This window comes from Mandrillus leucophaeus, unplaced genomic scaffold (genome assembly GCF_000951045.1).
Source record: "Mandrillus leucophaeus isolate KB7577 unplaced genomic scaffold, Mleu.le_1.0 Scaffold351, whole genome shotgun sequence".
Taxonomy (NCBI): domain Eukaryota; kingdom Metazoa; phylum Chordata; class Mammalia; order Primates; family Cercopithecidae; genus Mandrillus; species Mandrillus leucophaeus.
Genome location: NW_012103710.1, coordinates 207,823 through 230,653, shown reverse-complemented (window position 1 = coordinate 230,653; position 22,831 = coordinate 207,823). Strand labels below are relative to the sequence as shown.

At 36.4% G+C, this 22,831-nt stretch overlaps 2 protein-coding genes across 3 annotated transcripts in view; one reads left to right on the top strand and one right to left on the bottom strand.

The window, feature by feature from the left end:
- The window catches only part of HSF2 (heat shock transcription factor 2), a 37,894-nt gene extending 36,608 nt beyond the window's left edge, over positions 1–1,286 (top strand). For both annotated transcript variants that reach the window (XM_011989379.1, XM_011989378.1), the window contains one exon: positions 251–1,286. In XM_011989379.1, coding sequence (XP_011844769.1) covers positions 251–546 — 296 coding nt within the window. In that variant the 3' untranslated portion in view covers positions 547–1,286. The remainder of the gene's footprint in view (positions 1–250) is intronic.
- A 10,300-nt stretch (positions 1,287–11,586) lies between these two features.
- SERINC1 (serine incorporator 1) overlaps positions 11,587–22,831 on the bottom strand; it is a 28,026-nt gene continuing 16,781 nt past the window's right edge. The window contains exons 4-10 of the mRNA XM_011989381.1: positions 22,204–22,283; positions 21,808–21,945; positions 19,962–20,131; positions 19,738–19,828; positions 15,158–15,302; positions 14,811–15,041; positions 11,587–13,415 (exon numbers count right to left, since the gene is read on the bottom strand). Coding sequence (XP_011844771.1) covers positions 13,280–13,415; positions 14,811–15,041; positions 15,158–15,302; positions 19,738–19,828; positions 19,962–20,131; positions 21,808–21,945; positions 22,204–22,283 — 991 coding nt within the window. The 3' untranslated portion in view covers positions 11,587–13,279. The remainder of the gene's footprint in view (positions 13,416–14,810; positions 15,042–15,157; positions 15,303–19,737; positions 19,829–19,961; positions 20,132–21,807; positions 21,946–22,203; positions 22,284–22,831) is intronic.

Sequence of the window (22,831 nt, the reverse complement as noted above, 5' to 3'; positions counted from 1 at the left end):
ATTGGTGAGGTAACAATTCTTAAAGTTTTTTTTTTTTCTTTCTTTCCTATTTAGGAAACTCATTTTTTAATTGTTGAATGAGAACTACTGACTTGCACATTTTAAAATTTATTGGCATAGTGCATCATGTCATTTCTTGTTTGGCTATCTGAGAGTAGTAATTGCCTATGTGTACATTTGTTTTCATTTTTTCCCCTCAGCTTGAACTCAATATAAGCTGGTGATTAGAGTGTTTTTCTGATTTTTATAGATAAGCAGCTTATCCAGTATACTGCCTTTCCACTTCTTGCATTCCTCGATGGGAACCCTGCTTCTTCTGTTGAACAGGCGAGTACAACAGCATCATCAGAAGTTTTGTCCTCTGTAGATAAACCCATAGAAGTTGATGAGCTTCTGGATAGCAGCCTAGACCCAGAACCAACCCAAAGTAAGCTTGTTCGCCTGGAGCCATTGACTGAAGCTGAAGCTAGTGAAGCTACCCTGTTTTATTTATGTGAACTTGCTCCTGCACCTCTGGATAGTGATATGCCACTTTTAGATAGCTAAATCCCCAAGAAGAGGACTTTACATGTATATATTCATCAAAATGATGAACTATTTATTTTGAAGTATCATTTGGTACTTTTTTTGTAAATTGCTTTGTTTTGTTTAATCAGATACTGTGGAATAAAAGCACCTTTTGCTTTTCTCACTAACCACACACTCTTGCAAAGCTTTCAGATATTACTCAGCTGCATAGTTACACAGATTTAATGCACATTATTGGCATATCTTTAAGTTGGATTCAAATGGCCATTTTTTTCCAATTTTGGTAAATTGGATTTCTTTTTATTACAAATATGACCATTAACCTCAGTTAAATTTTTGTTTGTTTTCCTGTTTGATGCTGTCTATTTGCATTGAGTGTAAGTCATTTGAACTAATGGTATAACTCTTAAAGCTTTCTCTGCTCCAGTTATTTTTATTAAATATTTTTCACTTGGCTTATTTTTAAAACTGGGAACATAAAGTGCCTGTATCTTGTAAAACTTCATTTGTTTCTTTTGGTTCAGAGAAGTTCATTTATGTTCGAAGAAGTTTATTCATGTTCAACAGGAAAGACAAAGTATACATGAATGTTCACGGTCTGATAGGGTTCCAGCTCCATATATATAGAAAGATCGGGGGTGGGATGGGATGGAGTCAGCCCCATCCACTTAGTTGGACTAGTTTTAAATAAAGGTTTTCCGGTTTGTGTTTTTTTGAACCATACTGTTTAGTAAAATAAACACAATGAATGTTGAGTACTAGTGTCTGTTATGTGTCTTCTTTAGAGGTGACACTCACATGAAACAATTTTTTCTTCTCATAGGAAGCAGTGGCTTTAAACTGTCTATGGTTCATTACTCTCAATATGAGTCACACCAAGATCTTTGTACCACATCTCGAAAATATATTGTATATTGCAACGAGGGAGATATATCTCTAAATTTAATGTATTTTGAAGTTCTTTGTTTAAAAATTATACTGGGTTGCTTTCTATGTTTCTAATAAAAAAGTGGGAGAAGTATGCCCCTCATTGTCCCAAATAGGGTAAGAGTATTATCACTGGATGTCTGGAGAGAAGATAAGAGAAATAGTAAAATCAGCTCTTTCCTTTGAAACAGTCGCCCAAGAGAATTATAGAGACTTAATGCAAGGCCAGGGCACTTTTATCATGTGAAGAATTTCACCTTTGGGCAAAGGACTGAAAGCAGTAAAGTTAATATTGTATAAGGCTATTTAATGAGGAGTTTCAAGGCAGGTTTTCCTATTGGCCATATTCTGTCCGTGTCTTAAAATTTCTTTTATTATGATGTAATGATTCAAAGTAAAGGCTAGCACAGAATAGGAAACTTCCCTTAGGGGAATTTTAGTTAGATCCTAAAATACTTGGCTCTGACAGTGGGATCTTGGTGAATTAATTCAAGACCCTACAACAGTGCTCTGCGTGAGCTGAAGAGGTTACGTTTCTAAGGGTGATAAGAAGAGTTTAGAAACTGAGAGGAGAAAACCTTAAAAGATTTTTTCTTCATTCCTTTCTCATTGTGAAATACAATCGAGTTTCTTCTTGGGGGCATTTTGGAGCTCTAGAAGCTCTTCAAAAATAATTTTGAAAAACTTGATTACGACCCTGGTACTTTTAAAGTTGACATTTAAGATTTTTCATCTTAAGTTTAAATAGTTGGAAGGAAATTAGGATATAGTTAATATTGCTGTTCTAAAACATAATTGTTATATGTTTCTCTAACATTTACCTAAAGGAACTTGAATGCCATAATGATTTGATCTCTCATCCAATCTACTTCCTCCAAACAATTTTTTTTTTTTTAAAGACAGAGTTTCACTCTGTCGCCCAGGCTAGAGAGCAGTGGTATGATCTCGGCTCACTGCAAACCTCCCTCTCCCACATTCAAGCGATTCTCCTGCCTCAGCCTCCTGAGGAGCTGGGACTACAGTCATGTGCCAACACACCCGGCTAATTTTTTATTTTTAGTAGAGACAGGGTTTCACCATGTTGGCCAGGCTGGTCTTGAACTGGCCTCAGGTGATCCGCCTGCCTCGGCCTCCCATAGTGCTGGGATTACAGGCGTGAGCCACCGTGCCCGGCTTCCTCCAAAGAATTTTATCCTGCTTTTTTATGTGTGAAAGTTAGACATCGATGGTCTTTCGTGACACTTCTTTACATCTAAATTTGAGATTGTTTCCTGTAAGATTCTAGGCATTTAAAAACTTTCTCTCCAATTTTATACTGTATAACTACACAGTGGTTTAAAACCGTATAAATATATATGGTAGAGACTTAACTGATTGCCAAACCATTTCCTTTTCCTATTATGTGGCTAGATTATTTCCACCACTGCAGATGGGGTAGCCATGTAACTGAGTTTTAATCAGTAAAACAGGAGAAGTGATGTGTAGCACTTGCAGTTCTGGTGTAACTTCCCCCATGCCTTTCTCCCATGCCATTTACCGCTCCACTGGCTTGATGCAGAGTTGTATATAGCTTTCAAATATACAATCAAGAAGGAAAATAATGGCTTTTTGAATTACTGCTTAGAGGAGGGCAACCCATCAGTCCTGGATAACCATTTTACACTTCAGGTGAAGGGAAACAAACCTTTTTTCTGCCTGAGTTTTTGGGGGTTGATCTATTATAGCTTTTAATGTTTACTATCATTATAGTTTAATTTTGATGATCTGTTAAACAAAAAGTTTTACCAAAAATATCTTTTAGTGGGATAAACAGGTCTTCCTGAGTTTTCATAATAAAAGTTAGTACCAATTTTATTCCTATTTTTGTTTTCATTGATGTTAAAATCCTGAGAATCTGTTTATAGTACAAAATGACAAGTAGATGAAAAAGCAATTTTGTATAGTACTGTTAATTTTTTTAACGCCTTTAGAATTACGTACCAGAATTCTATCAGTTGATGACTCAGTTGGATCATCTTTCAATTTTGTTGAAAGCAAAATACTAGAAACCAGCTAAATCACAAAAAAAGTTTTTTAACTCAGTGTCATCTCTTTCTCACCAGTATTTTTTAATGTCCCTTTACCAATTGTCTAGAGACTTTTTCCAAAGTGCATTGGTAAGATTCAAAATGGATAAGAGGTATATCTTTGTTTTGTCAAGTATGAAAAGAATAATTTTTGTTTTGCTTTTGTTTTTGTTTTTTTGAGACTGAGTTTTGCGCTGTTGCCCAGACGGGATTACAATGGCCCATTCTTGGCTCATTGCAACCTCTGCCTCCCAGGTTCAAGTGATTCTCCTGCCTCAGCCTCCAGAGAAGCTGGGATTACATGTGTGCACCACTGCACTCGGCTAATTTTTTTGTATTTTTAGTAGAGATGGGGTTTCACCACGTTGGCCAGGCTGGTCTCAAATTCCCGACCTCAGGTGATCTGCCCTCCTCGGCCTCCCAAAGTGCGGGGATTACAAGCGTGAGCCACCGCGGCCGGCCAGAATAATTATTAAAAAGGATGATGCCGGCTGGGCGCCATGGCTCACGCCTGTAATCCCAGAACTTGGGGAGGCTGAGGCGGGCAGATCACGAGGTCAGGAGATCAAGACCATCCTGGCTAACACGGTGAAACCCCTTCTCTACTAAAAAATACAAAAAATTAGCCGGGCATGGTGGTGGGCCCCTGTAGTCCCAGCTACTTGGGAGGCCGAGTCAGGAGAATGGCATGAACCCGGGAGGCGGAGCTTGCAGTGAGCTGAGATCGCACCAGTATACTTCCAGCCTGGGCAACAGAGCCAGACACCATCTTAAAAAAAAAAAAGTAAAAAAGCATGATGCCTTGTCCTGAGGCCTGTGGCACCGTTTCAGCCAGATCAGTTTTAGGAAAGAGCACACACAGGAATTAAAGATGTGGTTTCTTTAAAAAACAATCTAGCTTGTGTGTACCAGAGGGAAGTCTGCCTGTACTGTCTGGGAAACTACTACCACAGTGTGAAGACAATATAGGGGGTAGGTACCCTCATCCCACTTCCAGCTTTTTTTTGTCTTAGCTCGGAGATACAACTAGGACCATAAAAGCTTGTGAATTACAGACAGCTAAACGTTCTTTTAGGTTGTGTCAGTATGTTTGATTACAGATGGCAGACTCGGGAATCTGGAGCTTGAGATGTGAGAAAAATGGTCTGCAGACTGGAAGAATACCGAAATGACATTCACTATGACTTAACGTATATAAAATGTCACGTTCAAGACTTAGAGCCTAAACCTTCATTTCAAACATACATGAAGTATTTTCTGAGAATCAATATAGCATAATAGGTCATAAAGTAAGTCAACAAACTTCTAAGAATTGGTATCAAATAGACTAACCCCAATGCAAATAAGCTAGAAACCAGTGGAACCATTTTGAGATTCTTTAACATTTCTGGAAATTGGAAAAGAACTGCTAAACTTGTGGGCCAAACAAAAAATGCTGGAAATACTGATGTTAATGATTTAAAAAAAAAAAAAAAGTACATGCCAAGATTTATGAGATGCAGTTTAAGTGATATCTAGAGGGGAAATCTATTCTTAAGTGCTTTTCAAGATAGGAATAAAAACAAAATGAGCTGGACAAAAGCCAAGTAAAATAAGCCAGAACTTGTTTATTGAAAAAGCACTAAAACAAAATCTTTTGGTAAGATTGAGCAAGAAAACACAAATAGAGAATGGAAAAATAAAAATGTTATAAATGCAGTTGAAATTTGAAAATGTGAGGATATTATGAACAATTCATTTGAAAACTGATAATAATAGACAAATTACTACAAGTCTTTTACTCAAACTAATTGAAGATAGACATGCAATCCCACAGCTCCTAGTTTCAGTAATTAAAAATTTTCCCCCAAAGCATTTTATAGTAAATTCCACTAACCTGTTCCATATGGTACCAGTTCTTAATCTAACAGTTAATAGTTCATTCAAAATAATAGCAACAATTTATTTGATTATATACATATATATTTGTGTGTGTGTATAGTCTTCATACTTAGGGGTGCTTATATATAAGTGGAATGACAGCAATGATACATGGGATAGGAAAGAGAAATTAGGATTATTTTGTTACTATAAGGTAAACTGCCCATGAAGTAGTATATTATTATTTGAAAGAGGGGTTGCATTATTTGTAAATGTATACTGCAAACACAAGGGCAACCATAAAAAAAACCACACTAGAAGACAGAATAACAAAATGCCAAATTAACACCATCAAAGGCACAAGAAGAATGGAAGTCAAAAATAGGAATAACGAACAAGGTTAACAAATAGAAAACAGTAACATGGTAGATGTTTATCCAAATATATAAATAGTTTGAATGTCAAGGGTGTAAATGTACCAGTTAAAAGATAGATTATTCTATGGGAAAATTGGGCCAGTTTAAAAAAGAAAAAAAATATTGTCAAAGCAGATCAAAGAACAAAACCCAATTATATGTTGGTTACAAGCAACCCACTTGAATGTAGAGACATACAAATTAAAGGGAGAAAAATATGCCAGGCTAACACTAACCAAAATGAAGAAATAGGTATATTACAGAATAGCAGACTATACAGCAAGAATTATCAGGGATAATGATGTAGTACAAAATGATAAAGGGGTCCATTCTCCAAGAAGACATAACTATCCTTAACATGTATGCACCCAAGAACAGAGGATCAGGATACATGAGGCAAAAACTGATAGAACTGCAGGGAAGATGATGCAGTTTGGAAGTTTACCCCTCTAACCCTCACATTGAATTGTAATCTCCAGTGTTGGAGGTGGAGCCTGGTAGGAGGTGACTGCATCATTGGTGCAGATTTCTCATGAATGGTTTAGCCCCATCCACTTGATGCTGCCCTTGTGATGTGCATGCTCATGAGGTTTGGCTGTTTACAAGTATATGGCTTCTTCCCTCACTGTCTCTTACTCTTGACTCTCACTATGTGAGACTTCAGGTCCCTTTGCCTTCCACCATGATTGTAAGCTTTCTGAGGCCTCACCAGAAGCTGAGCAGATGCCTGGGACTGTGCTGCTTGTACAGCCTACAGAACCATAAGCCAATTAAGTCTTTTTATATTACTCAGCCTCAGGTAGTTATAGCAATATAAGAATGGCCTGCCACAGAAAATTGGTACTGAGGAGCTATATAGACATTTGAAAAACCAGAGTCTCTTACTTCAGACAGCCACCCTAGTGCCCCAGCAAGGGTTCTTAACCAGGCTGAAATGGCTGAAATGACAGAAGTAGAATTCAGAATATGGATAGGAACAAAAATCATCGAGATTCAGAAGAAAAGTCAAAACCCAATTTAAGGAATCTAAGGATTACAATAAAATGATACAGGAGCTGATAGATAAAATGGGCATTATAAGAAAGAAACAGACTGATCTGATAAAGCTGAAAAAGATGCTACAAGAATTTCATAATGCAATCATGAGTATTACCAGCAGAATAGACCAAGCTGAGAAAAGAATCTCAGAGCTCAAAGACTGACTCACTGAACTAACTCAAACAAAAACAAAGAATGAACAACACCTCCAAGAAATAGGGGATTATGTAAAGGAAACCAAAGGGGAAGAAAGCAAGCAACGTGGAAAACATATTTCAGGATATTGTTCATGAAATTTCCCCAACCTCACTAGAATGGCCAACATTCAAACTGAGGAAATGCTCTGGGAGATACTACCCAAGAAGACCATACCTGAGGCACATAGGCATAAGCTTCTCCAAGGTTGAAATGAAAGAAAAAATGTAAAAGCACCCATAGAGATGGGGCTGCTTGTGCAGGGCACAAGCCATAAGCCTTGGTGGCTAACAGGTGTTGTTAAGCCTGCAGGTGTGGAGGGTGCAAGAGTGAAGGAGGCATGGCAGCCTCCACCTAGATTTCAGAGGATGTATGAGAAAGCCTGAGTAACCAGGCAGAAGCCTGCTGCAGGGATGGAGCCCTCACAGAGAACCTCTACTAAGCCAGTATGGAGGGGAAATGTGGGGTTGGAGGCCCCACAGAGTCCCCACTGGGGTACTGCTCAGTGGAGCTGTGGGAAGGGGGCCACTGTCCTCCAGACCCCAAAATGGTTGATCCTCCAGCAGCTTCCACCCTGTGCCTGGAAAAGCCACAAGCACTAAACTCCAACCCTTTACCCTGCAAAGTCACAAGGGCAGAGCTTCCCATGGCTTTAGGAGCCCACCCCTTATACCAATGTGCTCTTGTGAGGCACAATGTTAAGACATGAAGTCAAAGAAGGTTATTTGGGATATTTAAAACTAAAAGACTGTGCTGCTGTATTTCAGACTTGGATAGGGCCTGCAGCCTTTCTTTTGGCTAATTTCTCTTTTTTGGAATGGTAATACTTATCCAATATCTGCACCCCCGTTGTATCTTGGGAGTAAATACTTTGAATTTTAGAAGCTTATAGGTGGAAGAGACCTGCCTTGTCTCAGAAGGGCTTTGTACTTTTGAATGATGCTGGTATTAGTTAAGATTTTTTGGGAGAATATTGGCAGAGGATGATTGTATTTTGAAATGTGAGAACATAAGATTTCAGGTTCCGGGGCAGAATGATACAGTTTGCATGTGGTCTCCTCTAAAACTCATGTTAAATTATAATTCCCAGTGTTGGAGGTAGGACATGGTGGGAGATAACTGGATCATTGGGGCAGATTTCTCATGAATGTTAGTGCCATCCACTTGGTGCTGTCCTTGTGATAGTGAGTTCATAACAATATCTGGATGCTTAAGTGTAGCATCTTCCCCCTCATTCTCATCTGCTCTTGCTATGTGAGATGCCAGGTCCCCCACTGGCTTCTGCCATCATTGTAAGTTACCTGAGGCCTCACCAGAAGCTGAGCAGATGCCTTGCACCATGCTTCTTGTACAACTTGCAGAATTGTGAACCAATTAAACCTTTTTACTTTATAAATTACTCAGTCGCAGGTATTTCTTTACAGCAAATTAGACAATAGGTTAACACAGAAATAGTTGAATTCACTATTACAGTTGGAGACTTCAACACTCCTCTATCAGAAATGAGGAGATCCATCAAGCAGAAAATCAGGGAGTCAACGGAGAAAACTGATGAAACCAGAAGCTGGTTTTTGAAAGATGAAATCAGTAAACCTCTGACAAGCCAGACTAAGAGAGACAAAAATTAGTATCAGAGATGAAAGCGGGGATATCACTGCAGATCCCATGAACATTTACAAGGGTAATAAAGGAATATCACAAACAATTGTATGCCTACAAATTTGATAACCTACATGACAAAGTCCTTGAAACACACAACCTGCCAAACTCACACCAGAAGAAATAGATACTCCAAATACACCTGTATCTATTTTAAAAATTGAATCTATTGCCTTCACAAACAAAATGCTAGACTGAGATGGGTTCACTGCTGAATTCTAAAAATGATACTAATTCTGTAGAAACTCTTTCAGAAGGTAGAAGCAGAGGGAATGCTTCCTAACTCATTCTATGAGGCCTAAAACCAAAACCAGACAAAAATATCACAAGAAAACTACAAAATAGTATCTTTAATTAACATAGATGTAAAAATCCTCAATAAAGTATTAGCAAATCCAATTCAACAATGTATAAGAATTACACACCAGGATCAAGAGGGATTCATCCCAGATATGCAAGGCTGGTTCAAATATTGAAAATGAACTAATAGAATCTATCACACAAAGAAACTCAAGAAAAATCATATGATCACATCAGTAGATCCAGAAAAAATATGACAAAATCCAAAACCCATTCATGATAAAAATTTTCCATAAACTAGGCTGGGCGCAGTGGCTCACACCTGTATTCCTAGCACTTTGGGAGGCTGAAGCAAGCAGATCACTTGAGGTCAGGAGTTCAAGACCAGCCTGGCCAACACGGTGAAACCATATCTCTAATAAAAATACAAAAAATTAGCTGGGTGTGGTGGTGGGCACCTGTAATCCCAGCTACTTGGGGGGCTGTGGCAGAATTGCTTGAACCCAGGAGGTGGAGGGTGCAGTGAGCCGAGATCGTGCCACTGCACTCCAGCCTGGGTGACAGAGAGGCTCCATCTCCAAAAAAAAAAAAAAAAAAATTCTCCAATTCTCTGTAAACTAGGAATGGAGGGGAACTTTCTCAACCTAATAAAGAATATTTACCAAAGATCCCCACCAGTAACATCATATTTAATGGTGAGAAATTTAGCAGTTTTCCTACTAAGGAGGAAGGCAAAGATGTTTCTTTTCACTATTTTCAACATTATAATGGAAGTCCTGGTTAATGCAATAAAACAAAAAAAGGAAATAAAAAGTATACTACTTGGGAAAGGAGATATAACATTAACATTGTCTCTGCTAGCCGATGACATGATGAAAATCCAAAAGAATCGATCGCAAATCTCCTAGAACCTATATGCAATTCAAGGTTGCGGGATACAAGGTTATTATATGAAAGTAAACTGCTTTCTTATGTAACAGTAATAACTCAAATTTGAAGTTAAAACCCAACGCCATTTCTATTAGCAGCCCAAAATGAAGTATTTAGGTAAAAATTAAGAAAATATACATAAGATCTACATGAGAAGAACTACAAACCTGGTTAAAGAAATCAAAGACCCAAATAAATGGAGAGAGATTTCATATTCATGGATAGGGAGACTCAATATTGTCAAGATGTCAGTTCTTCCCAACCTGATCTATAGACTCAATGTAATCCCAGTTAAAATCCCAGCAATATTTTGTGGATATTTGATAAACTGATTTTAAAGCTTATATGCAGAGGCAAACAACCTGCAATAGCAAACACAGTATTGAAGGAGAAAATCAACATTGGAGGAGGAATGATTGATAGTACTCATCCTCAAGATTTAATATAAAGGTATAATAATCAAGATAGTGTGGTATTGGCAAAAAAAAATAGACAAATGATCAATGAAACAGAACAGAGTTCAGAAACAGACTCTAGTCAACTGATACCTAGCAAAAGGACAAAGGCAATATGATGTAGTAAAAACAGTCTTTTTGACAAATGATGCTGGAACAACTGGACATCTACATGCAAAAAAATGAATCTAGACACAGACTTTCCACCCTTCACAAAAATTAACTCAAATGGATCACAGAACTAAATGTAGAAGTATACAACTCCTAAAAGAAAACAGAAGAAAATTTAGATGGTCTTGTGTTTGACAGTAGCATTTTACATACAACACGAAAGGCATAATCCATGATCCACAAAGCTCTCTCCCCTCCCATCCCTGACCCCAAACAACCATTAATCTGTTCTTCGTTTCTGTAACTGTATCATTACATGGATGCTATATAAATGGAATTATATCATATGTGATCTTTAGGGATTGGATTTTTTTAAAACCCAGCATTCATGTTGTTGCATGTACTAATGGTTCATTCCTTTTTCAAGTAGTATTCTATGGTACAGGTTTACCAGTATGTTTATTCATTCATCCATTGAAGGGCATCTGGGTTGTTTCCAGTTTTGTTTGTTACAAATAAAACTGCTATGAACATTTATGTACAGGTTTTTATGTGAACGTAAGATTTTATCTGGGATAAATGCTCAAGACAGTTACGGGCATTGTGCTGCTCATAATGTTGGAGAAAGACCACTTGACAAGAATTATGGAATAAAATATACTAAAGTTTGGTAACTAATATGGGTTGGAGTATTTTATCAGTAAAAGTACAGTCTTTTTTAGTAAGGAAGGGAAATTTTTATACTATCTGAAGTATCTGCGAAAGAAGACAAGCCTCAAAACTGGCAACCAGAAAAAAATAGCTGGAAGACACAGTAGATGTAGAATATCCACTGAACATATTCATATTCTCCAAACTAAACTGGTCCATATACCGAAGACTCTTCAGGGGAAGACTGCCTCTTTACCTCTGAGATCCTACTTCTGGGGTCACTTATAGACAACCAAAGGGTAACAACCTCCTTCTAGACAATTTAATTATCATTACAGAAAACAAGCAGTTACTTTCTAGTGCCAGCTCCTTTTTCACATAGGAAGAAAGATCTAAATGTTATTATGGCCACGTAAAGTTAAGCTGCTAAATAATCAGTACACTATCCACTTTCTCTGAATTCATTTATTTAGAGGTAAAACACAGCCATTCAAAATTGTGGAATACAATGTCTACACACAGAATAAGGTTGGGGAATTAAGCTGAATTGTTATATTCCATTCACATTAATAAATATTTTTAAAGAAGAAAATGTAGATTTTAAAAGCTTCATTAGACACTAGTGACACATACAAATAACTAAACTGTCATACTGCTTGATTTTCAGGGTGAAAGGTTACAATAATCTATATATTTCAATTACATGGCAGTAAATACAAAGCATTTTAAACATCTTTTGAACTGTGTAGTATACTATAAGCAGGAGTTTATTCTAAAACATTCGATCATTCTTCTGACCTGTTTATGGGTCATGCTGGACACCAGCAATGCATATCACATAAATTATCCACCAGTAATAAGGTGTAAAATCAATTATGCAAGTATTTTGAATAGAAATTATTTTTAAATGTCAGAGAGAATGCTATTACTGGCCAACTTGAAACTTCCTAATTAGCTATCTGAGCTATTTAAGTCTGTACTTCAGTGTCTTCATTTTTTAAAATGAGAAAACTGGACTAGATTTTAGATAAGTACCTACTAAAGCCTAGTGTTTTGCAGTTACTTCCTTCCCTGTCAAAATTTTGCCTCCTTTGATTTTCAATCCTTTTTTTTTTTTGTCTCACTTTGTTGCCCAGGCTGGAGTACAGTGGCGTGACCTTGGCTCACTGCAACCTCTGCCTCCTGGGCTCAAGCAATCCTCCCACTTCAGCCTCCTCAGTAGCTGGGACCACAGGCACATGCTACAAAGCCCAGCTTATTTTTTGTAGAAATGGGGTTTCACCATGTTATCCAGGCTGGTCTCGAATTCCTGGGCTCAAGTAATCCACCCACCTCAGCCTCCCAAAGTGCTGGGATTACAAGGGTGGGCTACCATGCTGGCCCAAAGCTAACTTTCAAAGCGAATTTCAAACACTTCCTTCTAACCCATGATTATCCTTTTCAAAACCTTGTCTAAATCCTTCAGAGTTCCAAACATCTCCACTGAACCCATACCTCATGAGTTTAAAACAACCAACAGTTCACTTTGTTGGCAAAGGCCATCTCTACCCATGTAAGATTATTTACTCATTATTCAATTAAGTACCCAAACCTCCATCCATAACCTACACTATTGTCCACTGAACACTCCCTACCTGTGTAAGTCCCATATCAAGGGTAAAATCTCCTAAGATTTTTCAGACAATTGGCATTTAAGTGACTTGTGTATAAATTTTAAAATAAGCCATGTTCTTTGCAGTATCCTACCAGGCAACACATCAAATATTTCAAAAGGCAGCCATACATTTGCTTTAATGCTTCCTAAAACAGCTTAAGGTCTAACATAATTTTAAAATAGTCAAGCAATTTTGTTTTTACTCTTCATTTCACAAGTATAGAGCAGAGAATAAGCCCAATAATGTCCACTTTTACTAACTCATCACCATATTCATAAAACTTTCCCTCGGCAATTCATTCTACTTCACATATCAATGCACTTGGCAAGAAAATAACAAATAAAATGACAAGCAGTAAAATCTAATTCATGCCAGAACACTGGAGAAGTTACATGGGAAGCACAAACATACACAACTTTACAAAAGTTGGGAATACTGTTTTCAAATAAGCAATAATCAAAGTGGGACTTTCATGCTAGAAGTCCCACTCAGTCAAAATCACGATTTGTAAGAACAAGTGGTGCCACGAGTGTCCAAACATACAGCACGATGCCAATCCAACTGGAAGAGATTTTCACCCAGACAGCTGTCCACTGACTTTTCATCTCACGAGAGGGTTCATACCTAAAATTTCAGGGAAAATTATTAAAAAGGGGCAAGTGGGTTGAATTATCAGCCATCAAGCTACGAAGCTTCATTAATTCAGAAGTGTTCTTTGTATACAGTTTGTGATTTCAGATATATCATTGCTGCATCTAATCTGCTCCCTTTCTTTCCACACTGCTAGTGTGAAGGTAAAAATCTGTTATTTCCTTTAATGGAGTAAAGTACACAGGCCTCTGAAATAGTTATTTTGCATAATCTCTGAAGCACTTTATGCATGTCTGCCATGTTATTAGAGGAGAAACTGAATGTGACCTCTGGATAAATGAGATGTCACTATTACATAAGATTGTTCAAAGTGTATATGGAACTCCTCACCTGATTTCCACCCCGCCCCCCGCCCCTGCCTTCTCAGAATTAAGAGACTGGTATGACTCAGAGACATCTCCTTAAAAAAAGAAAGAATTAAGAGACTGGAAAGGAAGTATATCTCAAGTTTAACTGATTTTTGAGTTAATGAAATACACCAGAATCCTTCTGGTATAAAGCCTTAATATCTACTGTTATCTGACAGCCAAGGATCTGAATTAAGAACCAGCTGGATCCTTATAGCTGAATACGCAACAGTGTAGGAATTTTAAAAAACATTTATTATTTTCAATAATAAAAATCAGTAAAGGCTGTACTCAAAGAAATACAACAAAGAATAATCTTTTTCCTCCATCGTTTGCTGATACTGAAGGCCTTCTTACAAATTGCTTATGAATATTATGCATTAAAAAGTTATTAAAAACAAAACTTCCCCAACCACATAGTTCAATCTGAATCTTTGACCAAATCGTTCAGTAGTCATTTGGACAAAACCAGAACTTTCAAAAATGAAAACACTACAAATCACTACCTTCCTCTTAAAAGAAAAAGATTTATGGATTAAGTTTGAAGTGATAAAAAAGAAAAAGCATAAATTGTAGCTTGTAAGAATTCTAAGAATCTATCTATGTTAATGAATTCATACTTAAATTTAAAAATTTTCAGAGCTTTTAATAACAGTTCAAACAAAACAGAAAAAATGATGTATCCTTTACTTCACTATGTTTACAGGATTGAAAAAAATAAACGTTATGTTAGATCCCCATCAACATGGATTTTGTAAAAAAAAAAAAAAAAGTATTAGTTTCATGAAAATTTTTATTTTAACCTCTCCAAGATTTGGAACTATTTCAATGTTTCAGTTACTGTTAAAGCAAGGAAGTAAAGATTGCATTTCTCATGCTAATCTCACTATTCATTTAGCTGTACATTTTGAAATATTATCAGAGGATAAAAAGTACTTCATATCACATCATGGTTTCACAAGAGAATCATAAAAACGCCATCAGAATTCACACATCCAGAGTTTTCATGAAATATAAATACCTGTACCAGTTGGTAAGGGTCATCATGATATAAAGTGAAGCCAGGAAAAGCATGAAGTGAAAGAAGGAATAACTGTAAGTGACACCATCCCTTTCATTATCTACAGCTCGGTGAACATCGTCACCATCCTCCAGTGATCCATCACTTCTAGCTCCACCATCTTCTATTAATGTAGATTCATCGCTTGTTAAAGTCAGTTTATTAACCTGACTATTGTTTGAAGTACGGATGCTGTATGAAAGAGAGTTTAGGAGGAGAGAGAGAAAAGAATATTTTTAAAAGAAATGATTCATAAATAAACAGCTAGACTTCTTGTTTAAAGAAAAAAATTCCATAGTTTTTCCTACCTGGAATAAAATACACACAACAAAAAGAGGATTAGTCCTATAATTCCTTGAGCATGCCACCACTGGACTGATTGCCCTTCCTTTGGGACAGTGCTTGTTGTATTATAGCCAATTATGCTTAGTAGACTTGGGTTGCAATTTGTTTCTGTAACATAAAGTCAAATTAAAATGTTAGAATATATTAAAAAAATGTTTTTCAGAGCAAACAAAAGTTATGTTTAACTCTCTATACCCTGCAAACTGAAAAACAATTGCTGGAAAAGGCATCAGTATAACAAAAATAACTGAAGACACCTTGCACTTATGAATAAGACCTCTGAAGTGTTATAATTCTGATTTTATAGAAGTACCTGGAAAAGTTAAATCATTTAATTTTCAACAACATGTGAGAGCTGAGAGAGAATTACCTCTACAATCAGGAATATAGATGACCTTTCCAAGGTTAGTATAATTCTAGTAGATTTAGAAAGAAAATTCAGAGATTATAAACCACAATGCACTGGCTTTTCTATCATATGTTGAGATTATGAAATGGACTTTATGAAGCTTATCCATTTGATACAGCGCATTGTTAAAAAAGCAAGATGGCTTACACAAAAACCAGTTATAAGGACTCCAGCAAATGCCTCGGGGGAATTACCCAATAAGGTGTAACAACCTACTGCTTGCTTACTCCGTTTTATTCTTTTATAAAGAAGAAAGTAGGCCAGGCGCGGTGGCTCATGACTGTAATCCCAGCACTTTGGGAGGCTGAGGCGGGCAGATCACAAGGTCAAGAGATCGAGATCATCCTGGCCAACATGGTGAAACCTCTTTTCTACTAAAAATACAAAAATTATCTGAGCGTAGCGGCGTGCACCTGTAGTCCCAGCTACTCGGGAGGCTGGGGCAGAATGACTCGAACCCGGGAGGCGGAGGCTGCAGTGAGCCGAGATCACGCCACTGCATTCCAGCCTCCTGACGACAGAGCAAGACTCTGTCTCAAAATAAAATAAAATAAAATAAAATAAAATAAAATAAAATAAAATATAAAAGTATGATTGGTGAAATATTCACTACAGTATATAAAATACGTATTTTTCTCCCACAAAGCCAGATTTGTCAAACTCCATCTTACTAATGAAAATGACTCTTATCTTAAAGCCAATTAAGTAAGGCTATTTCCTTCTGTAAAGCAAATTACTAGTAATTTTTTTCTAACCACTTACCTGGAAAAAAAAATAGAAATCTTTCTGTAATACATCAAAACAAAAAACAACAAAAAAAATCTTGGTCTCCAAGTTATAAAGTACCCATGATAAAATACCTTCAGTTTGTAAACTCAGTGAGATTCATGTAACATCAAATAAATTTTTTAGGAAAAGAGATCATTTTCTTTTAATAGGTAATAATTTTTGTCTATTCTAATTTGTCTCCTTTCAACATATTCTATTCTCATGGTATGCAATATAACTAGTCTATAATAAGATGCATTACAAAGCCCAATTATCAAATTCAATTGTAAGGTAGTCACAGGCTAGAAATTTAATAATGTGAAAAAATTACACTGTTCACAATTGAACAAGAGGAATTTGAAGAGCTTATCTTTCTATATACAACGATCATATGCTCTATGCAAATTAGATACCTTCCTTATAATTTCAACCAGTTTCTTACAGACATACCTTGTTTTATTGTGCTTTGCTTTTTTTTTTTTTTTTTTTTTTAGCATTTCACAGATACTGTTCTTTTTACAAATTGAAGGTTTGTGGCAACTCTGCATTAAACAAGGCTATTGGTTCCATTTTTTCTAACAGTATGTACTCACTTTGTGTCTGTTTCACATTTTGCTAATTCTCGTAATATTTCACAATTTTTCATTATTATTAATTAATCTGTTATGGTGATCTCTCTACAGTGACCTATTATGTTACTGTTGTAATTTCTTTGGGGCACCACAAATCACACTCATATAAGATGGTGAAATAACAAACATTCTGTGTGTTCTGACTGTTCCACCAACCAGCCATTTCCTTGTCTCTATCCCTCTCCTCCAGCCTATTTCGAGATACAACCATATGGAAATTAGGCCAATTAACAACCCTGCAATGGCCTCTAACTGTTCAAGTGAAAGAGTCTTCCCTTTCTCACTTAAAATCAAAAGCTAGAAATGATTAAGCTTAGTAAGGAAATCATGCCAAAAGCTGAGATAGGTCAAAAGCTAGGCCTTCTCTGCCAGTTAGCTGAGTTGCAAATGCAAAGAAAAGAAAGAGTTCTTGAAGGATATTAAAAGTGCCACTCCAGTGAACATGAACACACAAATGATAGATAAGAAAGCAAAGCAGTCTTATTGCTGATATGGAGGAGAAAGTTTTAGTGACCTGGATAGAAGATCAAACTAGCAGAGCATTCCCTTAAGCCAAAGCCTAATCCAGAGCAAGGCCCTATCTCTCGCTTCAAGTTTATTAAGGCTGAGAGAGATAATGAAGCAGAAGAAAAGTTTCAAACTAGATGGGGTAGGTTCTTGAGGTTTAAGGAAAGAAACTGTCTCCATAACATAAAAGTATAAGGTGAACCTAAGTGCTGATGCAGAAGCTACAGCAAGTCATCCTGAAAATCTAGCCAACAAAATTAATCAAAGTAGCTACACTGGCCAGGCGTGGTGGCTCACGCCTGTAATCTCAGCACTTTGGGAGGCTGAGGCGGGTGGATCAACTGAGGTCAGGAGTTCGAGACCAGCCTGGCTAACATGGTGAAACCCATCTCTACTAAAAATACAAAATTAGCTGGGTGTGGTGGCGCAGTCTGTAATCCCAGCTACTCAGGAGGCTGAGGCAGGAGAATGGCTTAAACAGGAGGCAGAAGTAGTAGCAAGTGGGGATCTCACCATTGTACTCCAGCCTGGGCAACAAGAGTGAAATTCCATCTCAAAAAAATAAAAATAAGAAAAGAGAAAGCAGCTACACCAAACAACAGATTTTCAAAAAAGACAAAACAGATTTCTACTAGAAGAAGATATAATCTAGGACTTTCATAGCTATAGAGAAGTCAGTCAATGCCTGGCTTCAAAGCTTAAAAGGATAGGCTGACTCTCTTGTTGGGGGCTAATGCAGAGAATGATTTTAAGAGAAAGCCAATGTTTATTTACCATTCCAAAAGTCCTAGGGCCCTTAAGAATTCTACTAAGTCTATTCAGCCTCTCTATGAATAGAAAAAAGGCTAGATGACAGCACATCTGTTGAAAATATGGTTTATGGAATATTTTAAGCTCACTGTTGGGACTTACTGCTAAAAGAAAGATCCTTTCAAAACATTACTACTCACTGACAATGCACCTGGGTCACCCAAAAGCTCTGACAGAGATGTACAGGGAGATTAATATTTTCATGTCTGCTAACACAGTATTTATTCTGCAGCCCATGGAAAAAAGGAGTAATTTGAACATTTAAATCTTATTATTTAAGAAATGTAATTTTGTAAGGCTATAGCTGCCATAGAGTAATTCCTCTGATGGATCTGGGTGGGCAAAGTAAACTGAAAACCTTCTGGAAAAGATTCACCATTCTAGATGCTATTAAGAACATTCATGATTCATGGGAAAATGTCAAAATATCAACATTAACAGGAGTTTGAAAGAAGCTGATTCTAACCCTCATGGATGACTTGAGGATTTCAAGACTTCAGTGGAGGAAGTAGCTACAGATATGGTAGAGAGAGCAAGAGAACTAATAAGTGGAACTGAAGATGTGACTGAATTGCTGAAGTTTCATTATCAAACCTGAATGATGAGGAGTTGCTTCTTATGGATGAACAAAGTAGTTTTTTGAGATGGAATCTACTCCTGATGAAGATGCTATGAATATTATTGAAATGACAATAAAGGAGTTAGAATTTACATACACTTAGTTAATAAAGCAGCAGCAGGTTTAAGAGGATTGACTCCAATTTGGAAGGAAACTCTACTCTGGGTCAAATGCCATCAAACAGCACCATATGCTACAGAGAAATATTTTGTGAAAGGAAAAGTCCATCAATGGGCAAACTTCATTGTTGTCTTAGTTTAAAGATACAAAAACAGCCACCCCAACCTGCAGCAACCAACACCCTGTTCGGTCAGCAGCCATCAACACTGAGGCAAGACCTCCTACCAGCAAAAAGATTACAACTCGATGAAGGCTCAGATGACTGTCAGCATTTTTGGGAAATAAAGTACTTTCAAATTAAGGAATGTACATTGTTTTTCTAGATATAATGCTATGGCACACTTAACAAACTACAGTGTAAAATAACAAAAGTTTTATATGCATTGGGAAACCAAAAAATTCTTGACTTGCTTTACTGTGATGTTTGTTGTATTGTGGTGCTCTGAAAATGAACTCACAATTTCTCTTAGGTATACATGTAACCTTCTTATAATTTTGTTAGTGATGGAAGAAACTAAGGGAAGAAATAGTAATACATCAAAGATGAAAACTTTTTATACTTTATTCCTCTGGGAGCCTAATTTTTAAGTAATTTAATCTCACCAAAAGACAATTTCTGGAAAAACAACAACAACAACTGCAGAACCTTTAGAAACACATAATATAAACAAAACACACCTGGTTCATTGGTCATAGCCGACCATGTCAAATACATTGTGTAGACTGTAATCACTGAAGACTGTAATAAACCAGATCTTGGTTGTGATTCCTACCAAAAAAAAATAATAATACATACATGTATATATTAAGCAACACAGGTAAATATTCTAGACATCATTCTAGATTTTTGAAAACTTAAAAAGGTACAAGCTTCATAAAAGCTAATGCTTTAAAGGGCATACTTGGATTTTTGGCAGTATAGACATTACAGAAGCACCAACGCAGAGGAGCATGTTGACACTGATGAACGCCTTGTTTTCTGAACAACTGGCTGGATGAGTGTAGTAGACAAAGAACAGGACGATAGCAACTAAAGACAGCAGATAATTCAGAGCTGTAGCTGATAACAAGGCTGTGAAAGAAATATAATTGGATAATTAGCTTTTTATCAGAAATATTAGCAATTAGAAATGGGACCTGTTTTAGAAACAATCTGTCATTTTGTCAAAAAATGTATTTTAAGCAACTAACATTGTCAGCATTATAAAGGCTTATAAAAGCAGGAAAGAAAATTAATTCTGACCTTTATTGCTTAAGAATTCTAGTTTTTACACATATCTCACTATTACACATTTGCAAGGATGGCAAGTTAGTAAGAAACTAATATGATTTATTAGTAATATCTATATTAGAGTTTATAAACTATGTTTACATGTTAGCCATTATTTTCAAAATAAAGAAAAATAACTATAAGAGGAATATTACTTAAGATTCTTAAAGAATCACTCAGTTGTAAACAAGGGCATTAAGAAAATTATTTTCATTCTTAATGTTAAGCCCTCATAACAATGATGCTTTTCCTCATGAACTAAAATCTTAAAAGATACATATTATGCAAAGGTAAGTCATTATTATTTAATAAGTCAACCTATGCTTTTTCTATGTAAATTTCACCATACACAAGTTGTTTAGCCTTTATGCTAATATGTGCTTAATATACAAGTATTTATGTAGATTTGCCTCACTGACAGGGGATCCATCCAACAAATATTTATTGAATGCCTGCGTTCCAGGCCCTGGGGATACAGCAGGGAACAAAAGAGACAGAAACCCTTGCATTAGATTTTGCATTTAGAGAACAAGGTATTCAATGTAAGTGAAATTTCCAAATGACTAAAGCTTGTTTCTTGGAGCACCAAATTATTTTAACTTGAACCACTGAGATCAACCACCACAAATTAGTTGTGTGAGAAGAATATTAGGCCAGCAGAAACGGATTTGGTTTGCACTCCAATTTAAAATTTTTTTTAGCTGAAACTCAGGTCATTTAGAATGAAAATCCAGATTTATGACTTCTTTTGAAAAACATCAGAAAAATCAAGCAATACTGAGTTCACATTCCCACAAGGCAACTAATAAATGGAGCTGAGCAGTAGCAGTGCACTTTAGATGGGGCATTCATACTCTTGAACTCATTGTAGTCCCTACTATTTGGACAAAGCTTATGCACTTAAACTTTGTCTTCCTGTTCCCTCATTTTTGTTACCTGGTTTGGTCCTGTAAGCATCTGAATTGTGATATCTGTTTTCAAGTATAACCCCAAAGAACTCGACCTCATCATTAAAAATAACCATTAATTACATCACTATGGGAATTCCTTTAGTTGTTATTGATGCACATAAAAGTATCCTTTGTACTTATATAAAACGTCCAAGTTGCTTTTTATATTTTTATTTGCTGCTGTTTATGAATTGTATCACTGTGTGTTTATCTATTCCTAGCAATCCTCTTCCCTTTAATATTTTACCTTTAACCCATTGTAGGCTAGAAAATTAGACTATAAAGTGCACATGCTTTGTATTCAGGTTCTTTTGGATTCTTTCCCGGTTCTTGGGTTATGTTCCCAGTTAACCTGCTAAAAGATCTAATCACCAAGTTGCTGATACAATGTGATATTTTGAGTTTAAATTAAAAACCTCTTCGTAGGAAATTAGACCATAAAAATCCTAAGTGATTTACCTGGTCTACATATCTATTCTTGACTTCAAAGTTCAACTATACTGAAGTTGTTTTGTGACAAAAGCTTACCTGCATACCAACATCTCGAGTTCCCTTCTTCCATTTTTTCAACCCATGATTCATTCCATGAATGTGCAAAATCAATAAGTAAGACTAACTGTATGAGGATGAAACAAAAGGCACCTGCCATGCCTACATAAAACCACACTGAAAGGGAAAAAAAAGCATATATAAGTGATTGGTTAGTTCGATTTTTATCAATTCCTTTAAAAATCACAGTACACAAAAAGGAAAATAAAATTTTATATGAACATCTTGATTTTGCCAACTGGGAAAACACACACACACACACACACACACACACCCCCAAAAAGATGAACAATTAGAGTTATAGTTCCAGGTAACAATTATTTCAGATTCCTTTATAAAATATCAACGTCAAACAACTTAAAAAGGATTTCTTACCGGTTGTAAAAGTTCCTTCTGGAATGAAGAATGCCCCAATAATAATTGCAATTGCTGCAGCAAATTTAAAGAACCAAAATCTAAAACAAAAAGAAACATAATTTTTATTAATAAACATTCATTCATCAAATAATTTCATATATGAAATCATTAAACTGCATCTTAACAGCTACTCTTTATGTGAATGGTCTACTTCTTTCTGAGGATATTATGATGATCTGGAGTGTAGCCATATTTGTAACTACAAAACAAGGTAATCATCATATTTAGATAACTTAGTTTGGAGAGAGAGTGAAATTAATCATTACCATGAACCCAAGCTTATATTATAGATCTTTCCCATTGGAAAGAACAAAGCAAAAAAAAAAAAAAATCTGATAAGAAAGGCAAGTCAAAATGTGAAAGGAATGGATTAAAGCCCAGACCGCGCTAGAGGAAGCATCAGAGCAAATGGCTGGAAAAGACAGGGAAATGATAAGACATTTCAGGGACTACTGGACACTGGTTCTGAGTTGACATTGATTCCAGGGTACCCAAAACATCATTGTGGTCCCCCAGTTAAAGCAGGCGTTTATGGAGATCACTGGGTCACTCCACCAGGAAAAAAACACCTGCTGAGTTGCTTGCT